Source organism: Hyperoodon ampullatus, assembly GCF_949752795.1.
Source record: "Hyperoodon ampullatus genome assembly, chromosome: 5".
In the NCBI taxonomy this organism is placed as follows: Eukaryota; Metazoa; Chordata; class Mammalia; order Artiodactyla; family Ziphiidae; genus Hyperoodon; species Hyperoodon ampullatus.
This window is the reverse complement of record NC_136918.1, coordinates 1,083,516-1,101,919: the sequence shown is the minus strand read 5'-3', so window position 1 is coordinate 1,101,919 and position 18,404 is coordinate 1,083,516. Positions and strand designations below refer to the sequence as shown.

Sequence of the window (18,404 nt, the reverse complement as noted above, 5' to 3'; positions counted from 1 at the left end):
AACACATCTGTGAAATGGGAACAACAAGAGTTCCTGCTTTTGAGGCTGTTGTGAGAATTGAATGAGCAGAAAGGATGTCAGAGGTCTGTCTAGCCAGCACAAATGGCCTCACATGGTTATCAGCTTTATTTTTTAATTCTAGGTCTTGTAACAATGACTGACAGACGATTTCGATGTATCCATAAGTTCCGCAAGTTTTAGGAAGCAAGGGCACTGAGACATCTTAATCTAGCCAACGTCAGTGTACAGCATACGTGCACTCAGGACTCTCTCTTTTGTTTGTCACTCTACAGAGTGGAAATGTCTCAGCACATGAATCCAGGAAACAGGTGAATAAGAGTGACCCTTCAGTATTCCCCAAGGTGGTCTTTTTAAGGTCTGTCAGTTGCAGACTGAGAAGTGTGTTCCATGGTTAGCCAGGAGGAGGTGTGGAGGGTGGTATGGCATGCTGTTGGAGGTTCTCGAAGGATCCCCAAATACCCTGAGTTGGGTAAGCACATCAAACAGAAAAGGAAGGGCCAGACTTTAAGACACTCTGGAAAGTCTCTGGACCAACGTGATCCCCCAGTCACTGAATCATGCAACCTGAGAAGCTCCAAAGACTGGACCACTGAGGTTCCCGACATCTATAACACCGTGACTGGAGAGAACCTAGTGTTATAAGCTTTTACTGATTAAGGAATAAAAAGAGTTGGCAGGAAAGTGTTAGCAGATGCTGACGACATCCACCTTGACTCCTTGGGCCATTACATGTTAGTTATCCCCAGCTTCCTTCCCACTGTCAGATTCTGCAGCTCTCCCTGGGAGCTCTCTCTGAAGTCTTTGAAAGGTCACTCTGCTAGCGGATGGCAGATGACTGAGGGGAGAGGGTATTACTACCCCAGCTTCCTCGCCTCTCTCCTCTCCTGTATTCTGTACTGTTCCCCAGGCCCCCATGGGGATGCTCCAGTCTCCCCCAGTGGGAGCTAGTTGGATAACGTGTTCTTTTTGTTCGCTTCTCTGCTTCCCGCAACTTCCAAAGAAACCACCTACACTTCAATATTTGTCTAGGATCAGTTTCTGGAGGAACTTAAATGAAGACAAATTAATCGTGTCAATTAATTTTTAGCCTCTCCAAGCTGAGAGGTAATTAAATACATGTCTGTATTCTCTCTGCAGAATGTTTAGAAAGCAGTGTGTGCTAAACCATTTCACATTTGCGCTTCGCAGCCAAGAAACGATGTTTAGGCTGGACAAAAGTCAGCCCCCGAGGGCATGACGGCAGTTGACAAAACTATTTATTGGAGGACTTCTGGCTGTCACTTCTGATCTCTGTTGATGATTAGAGGAATTCACTCATGCCCAGGGAGTATGGCCAAACTGAAACAAGTACTGTCTGTTTTCTCTGAGATGCAGCTTTCAGATTACTCTATTAAAAAAACACTAATGAATCTGTTCAGAATTAATGTTTGAATGACTGTTGGGCTGGTGATGGTTCTCAAGAGGGTGAGGGGTGAATAATAATGAAGTTTTTTTTTTCTTTTTCACACTATGCAGGATTAATTTCTGTTAATTACAATACCCCTCCACCCTTTCCCAAAGAGATCATCACTATGGTGTGGTGTAGACCCCAGGAGGGTTGGGACAGAAACAAGTCTGCAAATCCCTGGGCCACTGTGATTTTGGAAGCGGAGCCAAGGAGAAGTGACAGCCTAACGCAGAGAAAACAATCCCCGGCCAGGAGCCAGGAGAGCGGAACCGTGGTGTTCCAACCAGCCGTGCAACTCCAGGACATCAACTGCCCTCGCTGGGTCTCAGTTTCCTCACCTCTAAAATGAGGGAATGGGACTGATGGTCTCTAGGGTCATTAATTATAAATATTCATGAGTCCCCTAAGAAGCAATGGACCCAAACCATATATATGCTTTGGTTTCACTTTCTCTTTGTGTGGTTTTGCCTCTCACTGGTTATGGGGGCTGTATTTCATGGAGCGACTAGGCACTATTTACCGTGGAAATCGTTTGTAGTGACCTGGCCCAAGGATTTGAAGGTTAGAAAGAAGAGCTTTTGAGAAGGGGTAAGAGGTGGAGCATTGGGGAGTGGAAGATGTTTTCTGGGCTGGAGAACACTGGGGGATCCAGACTTGTGAAGACCCTGCGGGGAAGTTTCCTGTTGATACTTGGGGGGCAGGGGTTGAGGAGGGCTGGGAGAAGAAGGAGCAGAAAAGGTCCTCCTGGTTTTCTTTTGGGAGTTTTTTATCAACTCTTGTGGTTCCCAAACTTGACTGTGTACTAGAATCATCAGTGAGCTTAAAAACCATGAAGTCCCTCCCCTCCTTCTGATTTAATTGGTCTTGGGCCTGGGTGTTTCTGAAAGTGCACTGAAATAATGTTGTTGTGCAGTCAGGATTGAGACCCACTCAGTGGTCCCCGAGAAATCAGGAGCAGCCCTCTTGCCTTCTTTCAAATTCTACTTTATTTTTTCCACTTCCTTCATGCTTTCTTTCCTCTTCTGCTCTTTCAATCCTCTGCCTCAGAATTCCAGAGTCATGAATGGGTGGGAGAAGGGGAAGGGAAGGACAAACCCTGTGCGTTCTATTTTCTGGTTAATTCCTTTCTTATTTATGAGGTTTAATAAAAGATGCTTTCCCCCCATGACTATATTCATACTACTTTAAAAAAACTTAAGAAAAACTCGGAAACAAGAAAGAAAAAACATCGCAACATGAAATGGGTCCCACACTTAAAGACAACCACTGTTAATGCTAATACCTTTACAGTTTAGAGTTTTCTTTCCGATTTTTTTTTAAGGGAGACCTTTTCTTCACAGCTTTCTTAAGGTATAATTGAAGTACAATAAACTGTGTTCTGACCTTTTTTTGATGCCTAGTTTCTTTGTTTGAATGCTTTACCTACTGTGTATAGCAGGGGTTGACAACTGCAGCCCGAAGGTCAAATCCAGCCCACCTCCTGTTTCTGTAAATAAAGTTTTATTGGAACACAGCCATGCTCACTGGTTACCTTCTGTCCGCAGCTGCTTTCACACCACAGTGGCAGAGCTGAGTATTGCAACAGAGACCATCTTGCCCAGGAAGCCTCAATATTTACTATCTTGTCCTTTACAGAACAAGTTTGCTGACCCCTGGTACATACCAATCTGTATTCTCTTTTTTCTCCCCATTTTACCTTATTGCCTGAGCAGTTCCCATATTGCTATAAGTGCTTCATAAATATCATTTCTAATAACTGCTTGATATTTTATTGCATGGTTAGGTTGTAGCTTAGTCTTTCTCCTGTTATTAAATATTTATCCGGTTTTCTTCCCAATTTTTTTCACCCTTATAATAATGAAGGCTTCAGTGGGTATATTTGGATGCACACTTTATCTGTACTTTCAGTTATATCTTTAGGATGGGGTCTAGATTATTCAAGTGGTAGGCAGGAGCATTTTATGATTCTTGGTACATGTCATCAAATCCCTTCCTCAAAGACGTCACATGGGTTTGTGCTCCCCAACAGCTCAGGACATCACCCACATCTCCACAGGCTTGCCAGCACTGAGTATTACCATTTTAAACTTTTTCTGCATTTAGACAGGTAAACCAAAAGCTTTGTTTTAAATTGCATTTCTTTTCTGTCTAACGAGATTGAAATGGTTGCTTTTCTTCTTTTGCATGTTGGCTGCTGCTCACCTCTGCTTGGCCTCCTTCTGCACAGGGCAGAGGGAGGGTGCTGGTCCTGCCTCTTACCTTAGCTTGGAGCAAGGCTCCCGCTTCCGCCCACTTCTTTTCGACATCTCTCTCCCAGTGAATTCTGATCGTCTCAAGGATGTCATCCAGCCCAGTGCCAATGGGAACATTCAATTGTTCCAGCTCAGACCCTGCCAGCTGTTTGTATAGCATTTTCACATCCTGAAAATGACAACATATACCTCAGTGAGTTCCAGAGGAGAAAGAAAAGACACAGAATTCTAGCCAGCCGAAGCCCAGCTCCGTGGGCAATACTTTGCTTCTCATTTTGCTGCTGCCAGACGTGGGGCTTCACAAAGACGGGCAAAGTCCCTGGTCCTCTTCCCAGCATGGGCGCTATATTCTCTTTTCCCCAGGATGCATTTCTTAGGCTACTCTTCACAAACCCATGCCCACCCAAAGCAAAGATCAAAATAAATAAATAACAACACAGAGTAAGCAATAACAGCAAGATGAAATTTATGAATTTCATAAAGTCAGAGGAAGCGGAAAGAGATTTAAAGATAACTGCGGAGTTTTTAAAGCGTTACCTTTGGAGAGTGGTGACAAACTATGGAGCTAAGGACAGGAGGAAGTGGGCTTATTGATTCCTGGTTAGCTTACAGTTGGACAAAGAAGGAACTTCCCAATGTGAACATGGTTAAATGGGTTTTGACTTTTTCCAACTGCAAGCACTTTTTGGATCTTGGATGTTTGGGTCTTGACCGGTGTGAGGTTGGACACTGGACAACATCACCACAGGCGGTCCCCTTCAGTCCTGTCACTCAACGATCTGACCGAATTTCATTGAGTGTGACTAAACCACAGCCTGGGTCTACTCTCAGAGTTATTTTGTTTGTCCAGTACAGTGTTGAAAAAAAAGTGTGAACTAGAAAGCTTAGGGGATGCTCCCTTCCATTCAACACACGTTCCATCACTCACGACTGCTTGGACCTGCTGCCTCCCCATTTAAGTACCGGCCTGGTCCCTGAAGCCATTTGAGTTTGAAACTCAGGGTAACCTCACCCACTACAAGAAGTTGGAAATATTTTACTGGCATTTTGCCTGCAGCCCTGGGCAAGCGACGCGCAGCGTCACCTGTGTTGTGAAGCTCAGCCCGACAGGTGACGGCCCTCACCTACCTCTTCATAGCTCCTTGACAGAAAGCCAAGTTCTTCTTTCAGGCTTTCTATTTGACTCTCCAGATCCTTTTTTGTCGAATTCGCTTCATCAATGACTTTATACAGAGAGTTAATTTCCTCTTCCGCCGCCTTTCGAAATGGCTGCTCATTTTCATATCTGTAGGTAAAGGCACTCAATCAGCAGAGCTGGGTGACCCCAGAGAAAAATAATCAGATTATAAATGTGACCAACAGACCAATTATGGGATACTTAGGCAATGAATGTTAAAAGTCACTGTTCCAATGGGTATGAGGACACTGTTAATGCAATTGCTGCCTGTTGATTTATTAAAATGAAAGCGATTGCAGCCAACTTCTGATAACAGGGCACCTGGATTAATTAGGTGCCATCCTCATGGGGCACTGGAAGCATAGAGCTCTAGGGAAAGCTTCTCCAAGAGGCCAGATCCAGGTAAGGGACAAGTGTTGTCATCATTATGCTGATCTGACATCCTTTTCACCCGGGAATCCTTTAACGAACATTACTGAGAATCTGCTAAGTCCCAGGCTGTGTGCTGGTGATCCCCAAATGAAGAACATGCATGGTTCCTCTCCCAAAAAGCCCAGGTAAAATTTCAGGACCGTGGCTGCAAACCCAAATGCCTTCAGGGACCAAGTGGGGAATGTAGATGAGGGATGAGGGCCAGGTCTGGGCAACAGCAAGAGGTGGGGATTGACAGGTGTAGGATAGCACATGCTTCACCTAAAGGGGCATTGCTGCACAGCCCTCCCCATCACTGCGGCGTGGTAAGGGGTACGCCCTTCTCTTGAGAAACCAGAAACCTGGATTTGCATGCGAAATATGCAAAAACACACAGGCACACATATACACGCAGACACAAGTCTGAAACTACCCAACATCTTTGGCAGTTTCTCCCAGCGGCACTCCTTTCTTCCATGGCCTTCCACTCAGCCAAATCTCACACCTTACCTTCATCCATCCACAGAAGGGAGGAATCTCACACCTCTCATTTCAGAAAGTCTCTTAAGGTCTTAGAATTTTAAAGGATTTTCATGTTCAGCTATGCAAACTCCTGCCTGGTGACAATCCCTTGATGGCATTTTTGATAGGTGATCACGCAGGCTCCGCTTCAATACTTCCAGCAACGGGGACCTCATCATCTCCCAAGGCCATCATGCCATTTTTGGACAGCTCTAACTATTGCAAATTGCTTCCTTCAAGAGCTTTAGTCTCTGTTCCTGAAAGAGTCTGAGTTCCACCACTGGACACCCAACGTCGGTCTAACCCTCCCGCTGGCAGTCCTACAAATATTTGGAGACACTTTCCTATGTCACTCTCCTGTCCCCCATCTCCATCCCCTACACCCCTCCAAGACTTTGTGTCCTCAGGTTAAGCATTCCTACTTCCTTCCTCCATTTTTCATGCAAATGGGTTTTCGTATTTGTCATTATTGAGGGCAGGGACTATGACCTTTTCATTTTTGTTTTTGCAGCAGCAGGTTTAAGATATATTTTTGGAACGACTTGAAATGCTCCAGTTGGTCTGTGTCCTTCTTAAAATGTGATACAGAGAAAGAAATGCAAAACTCCAGATGTTACCTGATTACTTCAGGATCTTGTGGGACTGTCTGCTCCTTTGTTTAAACCCTTTAATTCTATTCATCACGGATCCTAAGATTTGTATTGTGGGTTTTGTTTGTTTGTATGTTTGCTCATTTCATTTTGATTAGCTGTATTTGCTGCTAACTAATATTGAGTCTCCTACCAAGTAGACGTCCTGAACATTTTTCACAAAAGCTACTTTCAGCCCAATTTCCCTGTCCTCCTGGGTGCAACTGGTATTTGAACCCAGGAATCGGAGCTTATGTTTCTCCTCTTTCCATGTCATTGGTCCATTGTTCCAATGTATGGGATCAGAATCGTGATCCTGTCATTCTACCCTTCACCACCCCAACTGGCTTTGTCCCATCTGCCACTTTGCCACGCCTGCTGTCGAGCACCTTGCAGTTAAAAAAAACAGAGTCCTATGGCATACCACCAGAGACTTCCCTCGGAGCTGGACCTGTACATTTGAATCAGCACTAGGGGGCTGGTTTCTGAAGCATTTTTCTGTGCTCTATATGTGGAATTAGATTTTCTACCCAAATTTATTCTTTTTGAAGGATTGCGTTCTTATTAACATTACTTCTTTTGGAAACAAGTCCTATCCTTCCAGCTGAAATGGAAACCCACTCATATGACGGGGATTAGTCTCTTTTGACCCAAGCTGGAAGAATCCCCCACGTGCCTCTGGAGTCCTATTTTGCTCACCTCTCCAGGGAGCCTGGTCCCTTTCAGCACATGATCCATTCAGCATGACTGGAGGTTCTGGTCTCCTACAGACCGTTTTCTTGGCAGTCCTCTGAGGGATAACTCTGTGATATCCCCCAAGGCTGCTGTTCCACTTTGAGCATTTTTTTCACTGCCCCATTTTGAATGGTGCTTCGGTTAGAACCCCTGGGTGCTCATGACACCCAGAGCTGTCTTGCCTTGACCTGCAGGCCACTCTAACACAACATTGTTTATGGCATTCCATCATTTCTGCTTGGTTGCTCCACCATCAGCTCTACTCAGCTTCCTCAAAACCAAACTTATTATCAAACCCTGAATTTTAGGTAAATGTTCCCTCCCCAATTTTCTATTTCATTCAAAGAATCACCTTCTAGATTACCCAAGTTCAAAGTCTGGAACTTACCTTTAACCTTCTCTTTTCAGGCTATCTATGTAGATAATTTTCAAATCCAGCCGGTTAGTTCTTTAACCCACCCCTCAAGTCTGCCCGTTGCTACCATCCCAGGCAGGCCCTGAACTACGCCTCTCGTTGTCTTCCTAGGCCCACAGCACCGCCCCCAGAGTGACTCTCCTTAACCACAAGGAGTCACTCCTTTGCTCAGACGCCTTCAGTGTCATCCGCAACAATCCGATCTCAGCTTACTTCCCAATCCAGACCTTGCCTCTCCGTCCGTCCAAACCCTTCACTCCCATTGTTTCCTGCTCATTGGCCTGCCTGTCCTCTCCACCCTACAAAGCTTCCTTTAAAGCTGAAATCTGGTCATGATGAGCCACTGCTCGAACCCCTTCTATGGGTCTCCTCTGCCCTCAGATAATTTCAAGCCCTCTGGAATGGCTGGCACGGTCCTCCAGGATCTGTGTCCCCTTCACGCACCCTATATGCCCCAGTTATCCTGGGGGGCTTGGGATTCCACTAACGCACCATGTCTTCTAATGTCCTCCTGCCTTTGCACACGCTGTCCCCTCTGCCTGGAAAGTCATGCCTGCTTTATTTGCCTGTTCAACTTCTACATGAGTTTAGGACCCAAATCAGGCATCATCTCTTGTCAACATTCCCTAACCAGGCTAAATGACCCCCCTCATCTGGGCTCATCTCAGTGATGGCACATCTGCTCAGTAATCACTGTCTGTTCACCCTCTGTCTTTGCCACTAACCCACTGTGGGCTCACTGAGGTCAGGAACCATGCCTGATTCACTTCACTCCCAGCACCTGGCAAGGAGCCTGGCACAAAGCAGACATTCAAACATTTGTTGAATTCATTCATTCACTCATTCGATAAATTTTTTTTTCTTTTTTTTTTTTTTTTTGCGGTACACGGGCCTCTCACTGTTGTGGCCTCTCCCATTGCGGAGCACAGGCTCCGGACATGCAGGCTCAGGGGCCATGGCTCACGGGCCTAGCCGCTCCGCGGCATGTGGGATCTTCCCGGACCGGGGCATGAACCCGTGTCCCCTGCATCGGCAGGTGGACTCTCAACCACTGCGCCACCAGGGAAGCCCCCGATAAATATTTTCTGAGCATCTATCTTGTGCTGGCACTCTTTTAGGTGCTGGTGATACACTGGGGCACAAAATAGACCAAGCCCCTGCTTTCGGTGAGTTTACATTCTACTCTGTTGAATGGCAGGACAAAGGTATGTATGAATGAATAAACAAATGAATGAATGAATTCATGCCAAAAGGAATAAATGAATGAATGAGTGAAAAACATTTCAGTCAGATGCTACCTTTATCACACTTAATTAAATTCTACCTTAAATTTAGTGTGAATAGTTTGATGTCTATTGGCGTCTTTTTTTTTTAATATTTATTTATCTATTTGGCTGTGCTAGGTCTTAGTTGTGGCACATGGGATCTTTAGTTGCAGCATGCAAGATCTTTTTTAGTTGTGGCATGTGGGATCTTTTTAGTTGTGGCATGCGGGATCTTTTAGTTGCAGCATGCAGGCTCTTGTTCCCTGACCAGGGATCGAACCTGGGCCCCCTGCACTGGGAGTGTGGAGTCTTAACCACTGGACCACCAGCGAAGTCCCAGTTGGCATCTGTCTTTACCATGCAGAGAGTTGTCAGTGGCTGGATGATGGCTGCACTTCTTTGTGCGCCTCTGACCTTGGCTACCAGTGCTGAGCAAGACGGCAGCCCTGGTTGGTTGAGAGTCTCCTTGACTCCAGAGTGGCATGAAAGGAGGCCTTTTAGCAGGTGGGTAAGCTTGGTCTCAAAGAAAGGAAGTGACTGGGGATCTGAGGAGATGGTGGACATTCCCTGTTTCATCACAGCACCCTTCTTATTCCTAAGATAAGAATGGCCATGGGATCATGGTCTTCCCCACAGACTCCTAACTATATGCCTTTCTCTTCATCTTTGCTAATTTAGGGAATAACAATCCCATCATCCACCCATTTGCTCAGCTCCCAGGACACCTTCCCCTCAAAATATTCTCAAAATCACTGTGTTCATCCATAAAAGGGGCATCTTCATTTTGCTTCTCCATTAGGCCAGTGTTTTGCAAACCCCACTCACTTACACGATTTTGCACTAACTGTGTATCTTCTGTATCATTATTTATTTTATGTTGTTACTTAAATTCATGTACTTAAAGAGTAAATCTTAAATCAATAAACTTTAAAAGCTCTTTATATTAAATAAAATTTAAATTGCCACTATAAATGGTAGTACTGTAGTGGAAAAACAGTTTCATGGGCCATAAACAGAAGGTAACTATAAAAATAAATATATGGGGCTTCCCTGGTGGCGCAGTGGTTGAGAGTCCGCCTGCCGATGCAGGGGACACGGGTTCGTGCCCCAGTCTGGGAAGATCCCACATGCCGCAGAGTGGCTGGGCCCGTGAGCCATGACTGCTGAGCCTGTGCGTCCGGAGCCTGTGCTCCACAACGGGAGAGGCCACAACAGTGAGAGGCCCGCGTACCGCAAAAAAAAATAATAATTAAAAAAAAATATATAAATATATGACTGGGACTTCCGTGATGGCACAGTGGTTAAGAATCTGCCTGCCGATGCAGGGGACACGGGTTCGATTCCCCGTCTGGGAAGATCCCACATGCCGCAGAGCAACTAAGCCTGTGTGCCACAACTACTGAGCCCTTGTGCCACAACTACTGAAGCCCGTGCGCCTAGAGCCTGTGCTCCGGAACAACAGAAGCCACCACAATAAGAAGCCCGTGCACTGCAACAAAGAGTAGTTCCTGCTCACTACAACTAGAGAAAGCCTGTGTGCAGCAACAAAGACCCAGTGCAGCCAAAAATAAATAAATAAATAGATAAATTTATAAATAAGTAACTACATGACTATTAAAATTAAAACGTTTATCTTTATACCGCTTAAATTGACCTTCATCAGCCACATTATAGGAAACACTATTAGACTCCAAAGAGGTGGCTCTCAAGGCTGGATGGACATAAGAAAGCCTGGTGAACTTTAAAAATACAGAGGCCGGGACCCACCCCCACTAATGTCTGTGGGGCTTGTGAGCTGGCAGTTTGAAGGGCCCAGGTAATTCTCATATGCAGCCAGGATTGAGAAGCATTGCTCCAAACCAGTAGTTCTCAAAATTTGGTCCCAGGACCAACAGGATCAGCATCATTGGGAACTGGTTAGAAATGTAAGTTTTAGGTCCCGCCTGAGGCCTGTTGAATCTGAAACTCTGAGGGTGGGCACAGCAAGCTGCGTTTTCTATCAGTCTCTCAGGTGATTCTCATGAACACTAGGTTTTGAGACCTCTGCTCTAAGCCAAGTGACACTGGCAAAATCTCTGAGGCCTTGGAACTGATTTGTGTCTACAAGGAGGGTTTGAGCCAGATAGTCTTGGCTCTGGATTCTCCTGGGGATGCTGTTATCCCACCCAGCCTTCCATGAGGCTAGGGTGCATGCTGCAGACTCTGGGGCCGCATTACCCGAGTGGCCCAGGAGTCTGGGGCACGGAGGGACTGTCCCCTCGGCTGTGGAGTGTTACCTCTCCTTGAAGTCATCCGCGCCAGCCTGGATATTCTCCGTCTGCAGCATGAGCCGTGCGTTTTCCAGGACTGCGTCGCCCACCTAGAACGACCACACAACAAAGGACAAGGTCACTGCGATGTCTTCCTACTTCAAATGGTGCCTCACGCTGGGCACAGAGGCTCTGGGACACTGAGAGCACTTTCTAATGGCAAATGTTTTTAGAATTCAAGTGTCCCTCTCTAAGAAGGAGGCGGCGAGATAGACACTAAAACATAAAATCTCAGTGTCTTCTAAGGGCTTTTAGGGTTGGATTTTTGGAGCGAAAAGATTACTCAAGGCAGACTTGTCTGTGGCCTCTGTCACAATGATGAGCTTTCGGCTCTCTAGTGAAATCTCTGGCTCCTTAAATGAAGTTTCACTGGCTTGACCTAGTGTCTCTTAACATTTTCTGGTCATGGATGCCTTTGGGAAGCTGATGAAATCTCCGGACCAGTGCTATCCAATAGAACTTTCGGTGGTGATGGAACTGTTCTACACTGTGTGGTCCAACACAGTGGCCACACGTGGCTACCGAGCACGCAAAATGTAGCAAAGGCAACTGAAGAACTGAACATTTACTTTTATTTAATCTTAACTAATTTACATTTAAATAGCCACAGGTGGCCACAGGTGGCTCCAGAACTGGACAGCTCAGCTCTAGAATTCTGTCCACCCTCAGAACATACATGTGAACATAAACATTGTACATACAGTTTATGTATGTACATAAATATTGTACATACAGTTCGGGGGTTTCATGGAGAAGAACGATTTTTCAAACTTGGCCCTCAGCACCCCTCAGGGTTCCCCACAGGTGGGGATTCGGAGGATAGTCATCTTCTTAACCTGAGAAACTTCTTTTTAAAATAAATATATTTTTTACATATTGGCTTTCGGATAATCTTCAGCTTGGGATGGGGGATAAACTAACTGTTACTTTAAAATAAGGATGCAAATCTGAGGAAACTTTCTGGAGTGATAAAGATGTTCCATATCTGGATCTGGTGATTACATTGATGTATAATAGGTAACAATTTGTTAAGCTGTACCATTAAGATTTGTGTATTTTACTATATGTAAATTATGTTTAATAAAAATACATAAAACTGAAAGAAAAACAAGGTTGTAAATCACTGTTTTAAGCTCTCATCAGTCCTTTGCTCTTGAAAGTAAATGAGTTGGAAGTTCTTCACCGACTTGGTGGAGGACTTCTGGCACCAGAGGTCAGAGACCGGAGTAAGATGAGAAAGAACGGGGACGGGGAGACCCCAGTTGCCTGCTCCCCAGTATGCATCAGGGCAGGGCTGCAGCGGAGAGAAGATGAGGTTGCGGGTGGGAAATTCAATGAAGTGGACAAACAACACAGGATGACCCTACTGGAACAGGGGAGCACCATCCCGTCCACCCAGATCTGGAACTTGGTCCACGCCTGTGCTCCCTCGGTTTCCCCAGCAAAGCCCTCAACCCACTGTGCTGAAGTGGCCCTTCCCAGGGTCAACTCCTTGTTCATTGCTGTGTCTCCAAGCTCTGGTTGTGGTGGACATTCCATCAACACCTGTTGAGTGAATGCCTGCATGAATGAAGTGTGTGACCAGGGGTGAGCTATTCCCAGTCTTCCCCTGTCCCAGGTCTGGAGACCATGTTCTGGAAGCCCCCAAGAAGGATGTTTTAAGATGTACCTGGGATTTTGTTTTTATGCTGGTATGGAGAGGCCAACAGATCAGGAGACAACTGACATTGCAGAGACCACTTGTTACTTACAGTTCCCAAGAGGAGGGGGCAGCCATACCATGTAGGGCAACACAGAGACGAACCAGGTTGGTCAGGAAGCAGAAGGCGCGAGGGGAAAGCGTGGGCAAAGGCTTTATTGTGGTTTTCATGGGAAGGAACGGGCACAGCAGTGCAAGCAGCTGGGATTGGCTGGTTTGAATAACTTCAATGGTCTCTGGGCTATAGGGTGGTCCCTTGTTGTCTGGTACCCAGCCCTGGGTGGTCAGAGCAGAGGAATATTGCCTCTTGGAGTGTGAGCCCCAGCAAGGGGAGGCAGGTTGGGGTACTGACTCAGGATGGGTTGGTTTGCATCTCAAAGGCTCGCTCACAGGTAAGTGGTTCTTATCTCTAGGATTCACTAGCCCTGCAATGGGGCCGTCTCTCCCTGTCAGTGAGGCCCCAGCTGCCACAGCATCAAGAATACAGAAGATGGGGCTTCCCTGTTGGCACAGTGGTTGAGAATCTGCCTGCCAATGCAGGGGACACGGGTTCGAGCCCTGGTCTGGGAAGATCCCACATGGCGCGGAACAACTGGGCCCGTGAGCCACAGCTACTGAGCCTGCGCATCTGGAGCCTGTGCTCCGCAACAAGAGAGGCTGCGACAGTGAGAGACCCACGCACCGCGATGAAGAGTGGCCACCGCTCGCCGCAACTAGAGAAAGTCCTCGCACAGAAACGAAGACACAACACAGCCAAAAATAAATAAATTAATTAAAAAAAAATACAGAAAATAAGAACATTGAGTTAATATCGTTGAGTATAGTTCATTCAAAGCCTCTGGCTATGTGAGGCCTCTGAGAACTAGCTTTGGCTGCTCTGACCTATAGCCCTCTATTGGTCTTCCTTCACACGCTGCTGCACCCACATTTAGGAGCCCCTTTCCTTGTCTTTGGATGCTCCATGATGCCATTTCGCAGATGATGAATTTGCAGCCCAGGACAATTACCCTGCTTGTTTTCTCACAATGGTGCCCATGGCAAATATTCCACCCTAGCACGGGACCTTGAGTCATAGCAGGTGTCCAGACTGTGGGCTCAAAAACCCCAGCTACAGAGATGATGGCTTCCAAAATGCTCTAGAGTAGGTGGCCATGCAGGGCCAGATGCGGGCAGATGTGGGCCTGGAGCTTGTACAAGTTGGGAGACTGCCTTTACGAAAAAGAATAAAAAATTACTAATACAAAGGGGGACGTGCAAGTGAGGGAGCTTGAGGCTTAAACTCTTCACGTGGGTACAGCTCTGTTTTGTTTCTGCTTTGAAAACATGCAATGCAGGGGGTGGACAGAAAACGTAAAAACCCCAACCCTGGGGCGTGGGGGGTATGTGTACCATACTCAGAGGCACGCAATTCTGGAAAAGCAGAAAGGTGCCTGGGGATGCAGTCACCTATGGCCCACCGTCCAGAGCAAACACACTACCGCTTTCATGTGCTGCCTTTTGACTTGGGCTTTGCTCTGCCCAGCAGCAACTGTCCCCTGTGTGTGAATCGGTGACATCTGCCCAGCGGACTGCAGACTCTTCATAAGTAAAAGGCTGCCGGGAGCAACGGTGCAGGAGTCGGTAGGAGATACAGGCTGATGGGAGGCAAGGCCAGGGCTGTGTCCTTGCTTCTCCTTACTGGGACACTTTGGACGCTGCCCAGCAGATGGGGAGGTTCTGTCTAATGTCTGTCCAAGGAGGCTGGGCAGCTCTGGGCTCAGGGAAGCTGGAGGTTCCTGCTTTCGCTGTTGTTTGGTAACAACCAGGGGTTTATTCGACCCTCAAGTGGAGGGTAATTATAGGCCCTGACTTGCCAAAGCACAGTTTGCTGGCCCTGCTTCCCCATCTCCACAGACTGGATCCTAAAATAGACCTCCAGGCCATCGCTGAGGATAGCGAGGCTTCCTCTGTCCTCCCGCGGCCCCTCGGCCCCACAGAAGCCACGTCCTCTGGGTGTCAGGAGGGGCTCAGCGCCCCCAGCCGGGAAAGGGCCAGGCGGCGGGTCCAGGGCTGGGGCGTTGGCTGAGGTTTAGCACAGGCTGAGGACTGGGATGGTGGCCAAGGCCAAAAGTAAGTGTGGTGCCTGCAGTGGACAGGGACCATCTTTGTCTCTATACCTGGGAAAACCATGAAACCTTCCCCGGGCCTGAGGACAGGAAAGGAAGAGGGAGAGAGGTTGGATTTACTGCCTCCAGGCGTGGCCCACTCACATGCTGGAGCTGGCTGGTACCTGCTTGCCAGGGCAGACTGTTAAATAAATATCTCAGGAGTTTCGTGAGCCGGTTGGTAAACACAGCCACCCTGAACATTTTAATTATGTGAACTTACAATTACATAAATTATACTAAAAACAAAGGTAACAAATACTCAAAATACAAAGGTAATGACTACTCATCATTTCCTAATTGTTTTACTATGTTTGACGGTCACCTCTGCTTTTGAGGTCATTTGCTTCTATTGTATCTGTAATGACGTGTGGACAGGGAACACTGCTTGCCATTCCAGTAAACAAAGAATGTTGCCCACCATTCCAGTTCTACAAGGACCCGGCCATCAGCCCCTGCAGCTGCCCCCAGCCCCATGGTGCACCCAGAGAACTCAGGGTGGAGAAAAACAAGAAGTCTTCTGTGCTATGGATACTGGCCCCAGAGAGTTAAGATGCACATTGCAGAAATAACTTCAATGAGCCCAGACTCTGCATCGTCCTTTATATAGAAAAGCACTAAAATCATCAACTTGAGATGTCAGTTTCTTGTGACTAGCAGTCATCTTTTGATGTTCGACCTCATGTTGTTTTCCAGCAAAAAACTCCAATATATCCTGCCTCTTACCTTACCTCTTCTGAGCAGCTCCTCAGAGCTATTTGGGAGGCTGTCTCTGGGGCTATATTCCTCAGTAAGGTTCCCTAATAAAACTTAACTCTCAACTTCTAAGTTGTGTGTTTTTCTTCAGTCGACAGGTGGGAGCACTATGCAACGCTGTCCTACAATGCATCTCTTCCCAACTCTGGATTCATGCTGGTAGCTTGATGTCAGCTGTGGTGAGAGTAGCTACACTAGGGAAATTGGCGAACACCATAAAGTAGAGCGTTTCATCCATGGAGAGCCAATTGTTATACAGATCCCAGCTCGCTGACTGTTCCCCACCTTCCACCCAGTACTCAATATTCATGACTTCACTAAATGCTCACGGCCCTCCTCTAGCTGATATCATTTTATGGATGAGGATGCCGAGGCTCAGCGAGCAGATGATAATTGCCCAAATCGCATAGCTGGAATGTGGCAGAGCCAGAAGGCCAAACCAGGTTAATGTGACTTGAAAGTATGCATATCTCTGTCATCTGTTTTGGAAACTGAGTCAGATCAGAATCAAGAGGGACTCTGTTGTGGAGGACTGTTGTCTGCCTTTGCTGTAACATAGAACAGTCAGGACTCCTGGTTCCTATTTGGGCTGCATCACAAAGACAAAGAGGCATCTTCCCTACCGGGTGTGAGGACGCTAACCAATCAAACCGAACCGTCTCCCACTCCAAGTCCCTGAGCTTTCATTTCCGAGCCCTGTAGGCTGAGGAGAGCTGAGGCAGATCTGCGGTCCGACTCTGAAGGCCCAGGGGGCTTCTGCGGCTGCGAACTTTGCTGTCAGGCCCTAGAGAGGAGAGGGCACTTGTGTTTAACATTTTGAGAGATGTACATTAGCTATCTGGTCTTCTTGGATTTATGGCTGAGGTGGATGCAAATTAACCTCACTTCTCTGACCACCTTTTCTTTCCAGGGGAGAAGGTGATAAAAATACCAAATGGACAGTCCCTGCCTGATGCTGTGAATACAAACACACTTACCCGTGACCCTGGGACCACTCCTGCCCACTTTTCTAGTAGGAGAAAAGTATAAACTGATGTAACATTTGCATTCAAGTGCAGATTTAAGGGAGGGCAGGCTAGCAGCTTGCACAGGGTGTGCTGGGGACACCAGCAGGTGACATCTTCTCCTTCCTGTTCTTCTGCCCAAACAGAGCTGGGACTCCTACCATTGAGGCTACGTAACTTAACACCAGGTCTTCTGTTGAAAAGAGGCACTGTCATAGCAGCAGCAGTGCGAATCGCTATGTGAGATTAGCTGGCTTTAAGGGATTAGGACCCATTCATTTTGCTGGAGCCAGAAACAAAATTCACCTTCAAAGCCTAAAATGCTGTGGATGAGAGTAGCTGGGGTTGAGCGGCAGGGGAACGGCAGTCAGAGGTCATGGGGGGCAGGGGTGTGTTCTGTGAGGGGCGGTGCAGGGCGGGGTGCTGCCCACTGGCTGGGGCGGCTCAAGCTGCTCCGGGCTTGGCCGGCAGCCGCCTCCTCTGACTTCCCTGGAGCTGTCTTCCTTTGAGCCTCCACGTGGACGCTTCCTTAGCAGACTTTACACCAGTGGTTCTCAAAGTGTGGTCCCTGGACCAGCAGCATCAGCGCCACCTGAAACTTGTGAGAAATGCACATTCTCAGACCCTACCTCAGATGTCTGAGTCAGAATCTCTGGAGTGGGTCCTAATGAGCTGTTTTTTAACATGCTTTCCAGGGACTTACGATGCACACTCGACTTTGACAGCCTTTGCTTTGCACAGACCTGCCTCCGGTCCTGCTCAGGCCGCCCCCAGGCTGCTCCTGGACCTCCTTGTGGTCCTGACCCACGCTGTTGCCTCTGCCTAGAACACCTGGCCTTACCACCTGACACTCCCTGGCCCTGGCCACCTGAGAAACCCTTCCCCACTTTAACGCTCCTCTCGAACGTGGCTTCCTCTATGAAGCTTCTTTATTCGCTCATCCATTACTGCCTTCATGTCTTCAGCACGTGATTATTATTTCCTCTGTGCCAGGCTCTGTGCTGGTCTTGGGGAATCAGCAGCTCTGGTAGGAGATGCAGTTAGAAGGGCAGGCAAAGACCAGATCCTGGGGGAAAGGCCTTGGGAAGAGTGGGGAGGAAGTGGCATTTGCTGGGATGCCAGTGGAAGGTTTTGAGCAGGCACAGGGGTAACCTGCGTGGTAAGTGGATCCCCCTGGCTCCTGTGGGACACAGGGGGCCATGCCGAGGGCCCAGCTAGGGGGCTCCTGCACTCATCCAGGGGAGGTGAGGGCGGCTTTGACTAGGGTGGTTGAGGGATGGTGGAGATGGAGCAGTCGTGGGGAGAGTGAGGGAGAGGAATTGAGGATGGCCCCTAGGCTTTTAGCCAAAGCTACTGGCTGCACATGGGCCCTAGCTGTCTCCCTAACTCCCTCCTTGAATAATCCTGCATCTGGGTCACGTTCCCCCTACAGCGGAGCATGTCCCCGTCTCTCCACGCAGTGTAAACAGTAAGCAGGCAATGACCACATGGGCCTATTCTTGACCCCAGCTCCTCCCTCACCAATCTGGGCCAGTTACGGGGACAAGATTCAGTTTCCTCATCGGTAGAATGTGGATAATGCCACTCCCTGCCCCCTGGGATAGTTGTGAGAAACAAA

The 18,404-nt window shown here is 47.6% G+C and overlaps 1 protein-coding gene across 1 annotated transcript in view; it reads right to left on the bottom strand.

The window, feature by feature from the left end:
* BFSP2 (beaded filament structural protein 2) overlaps positions 1-18,404 on the bottom strand; it is a gene marked incomplete at both ends in the record, with an annotated part of 69,323 nt that overhangs the window by 20,799 nt on the left and 30,120 nt on the right. Inside the window, 3 exons of the mRNA XM_079704479.1 lie at positions 3,728-3,889; positions 4,849-5,005; positions 11,151-11,233. Of these exons, the coding sequence (XP_079560605.1) occupies positions 3,728-3,889; positions 4,849-5,005; positions 11,151-11,233 (402 nt within the window). The remainder of the gene's footprint in view (positions 1-3,727; positions 3,890-4,848; positions 5,006-11,150; positions 11,234-18,404) is intronic.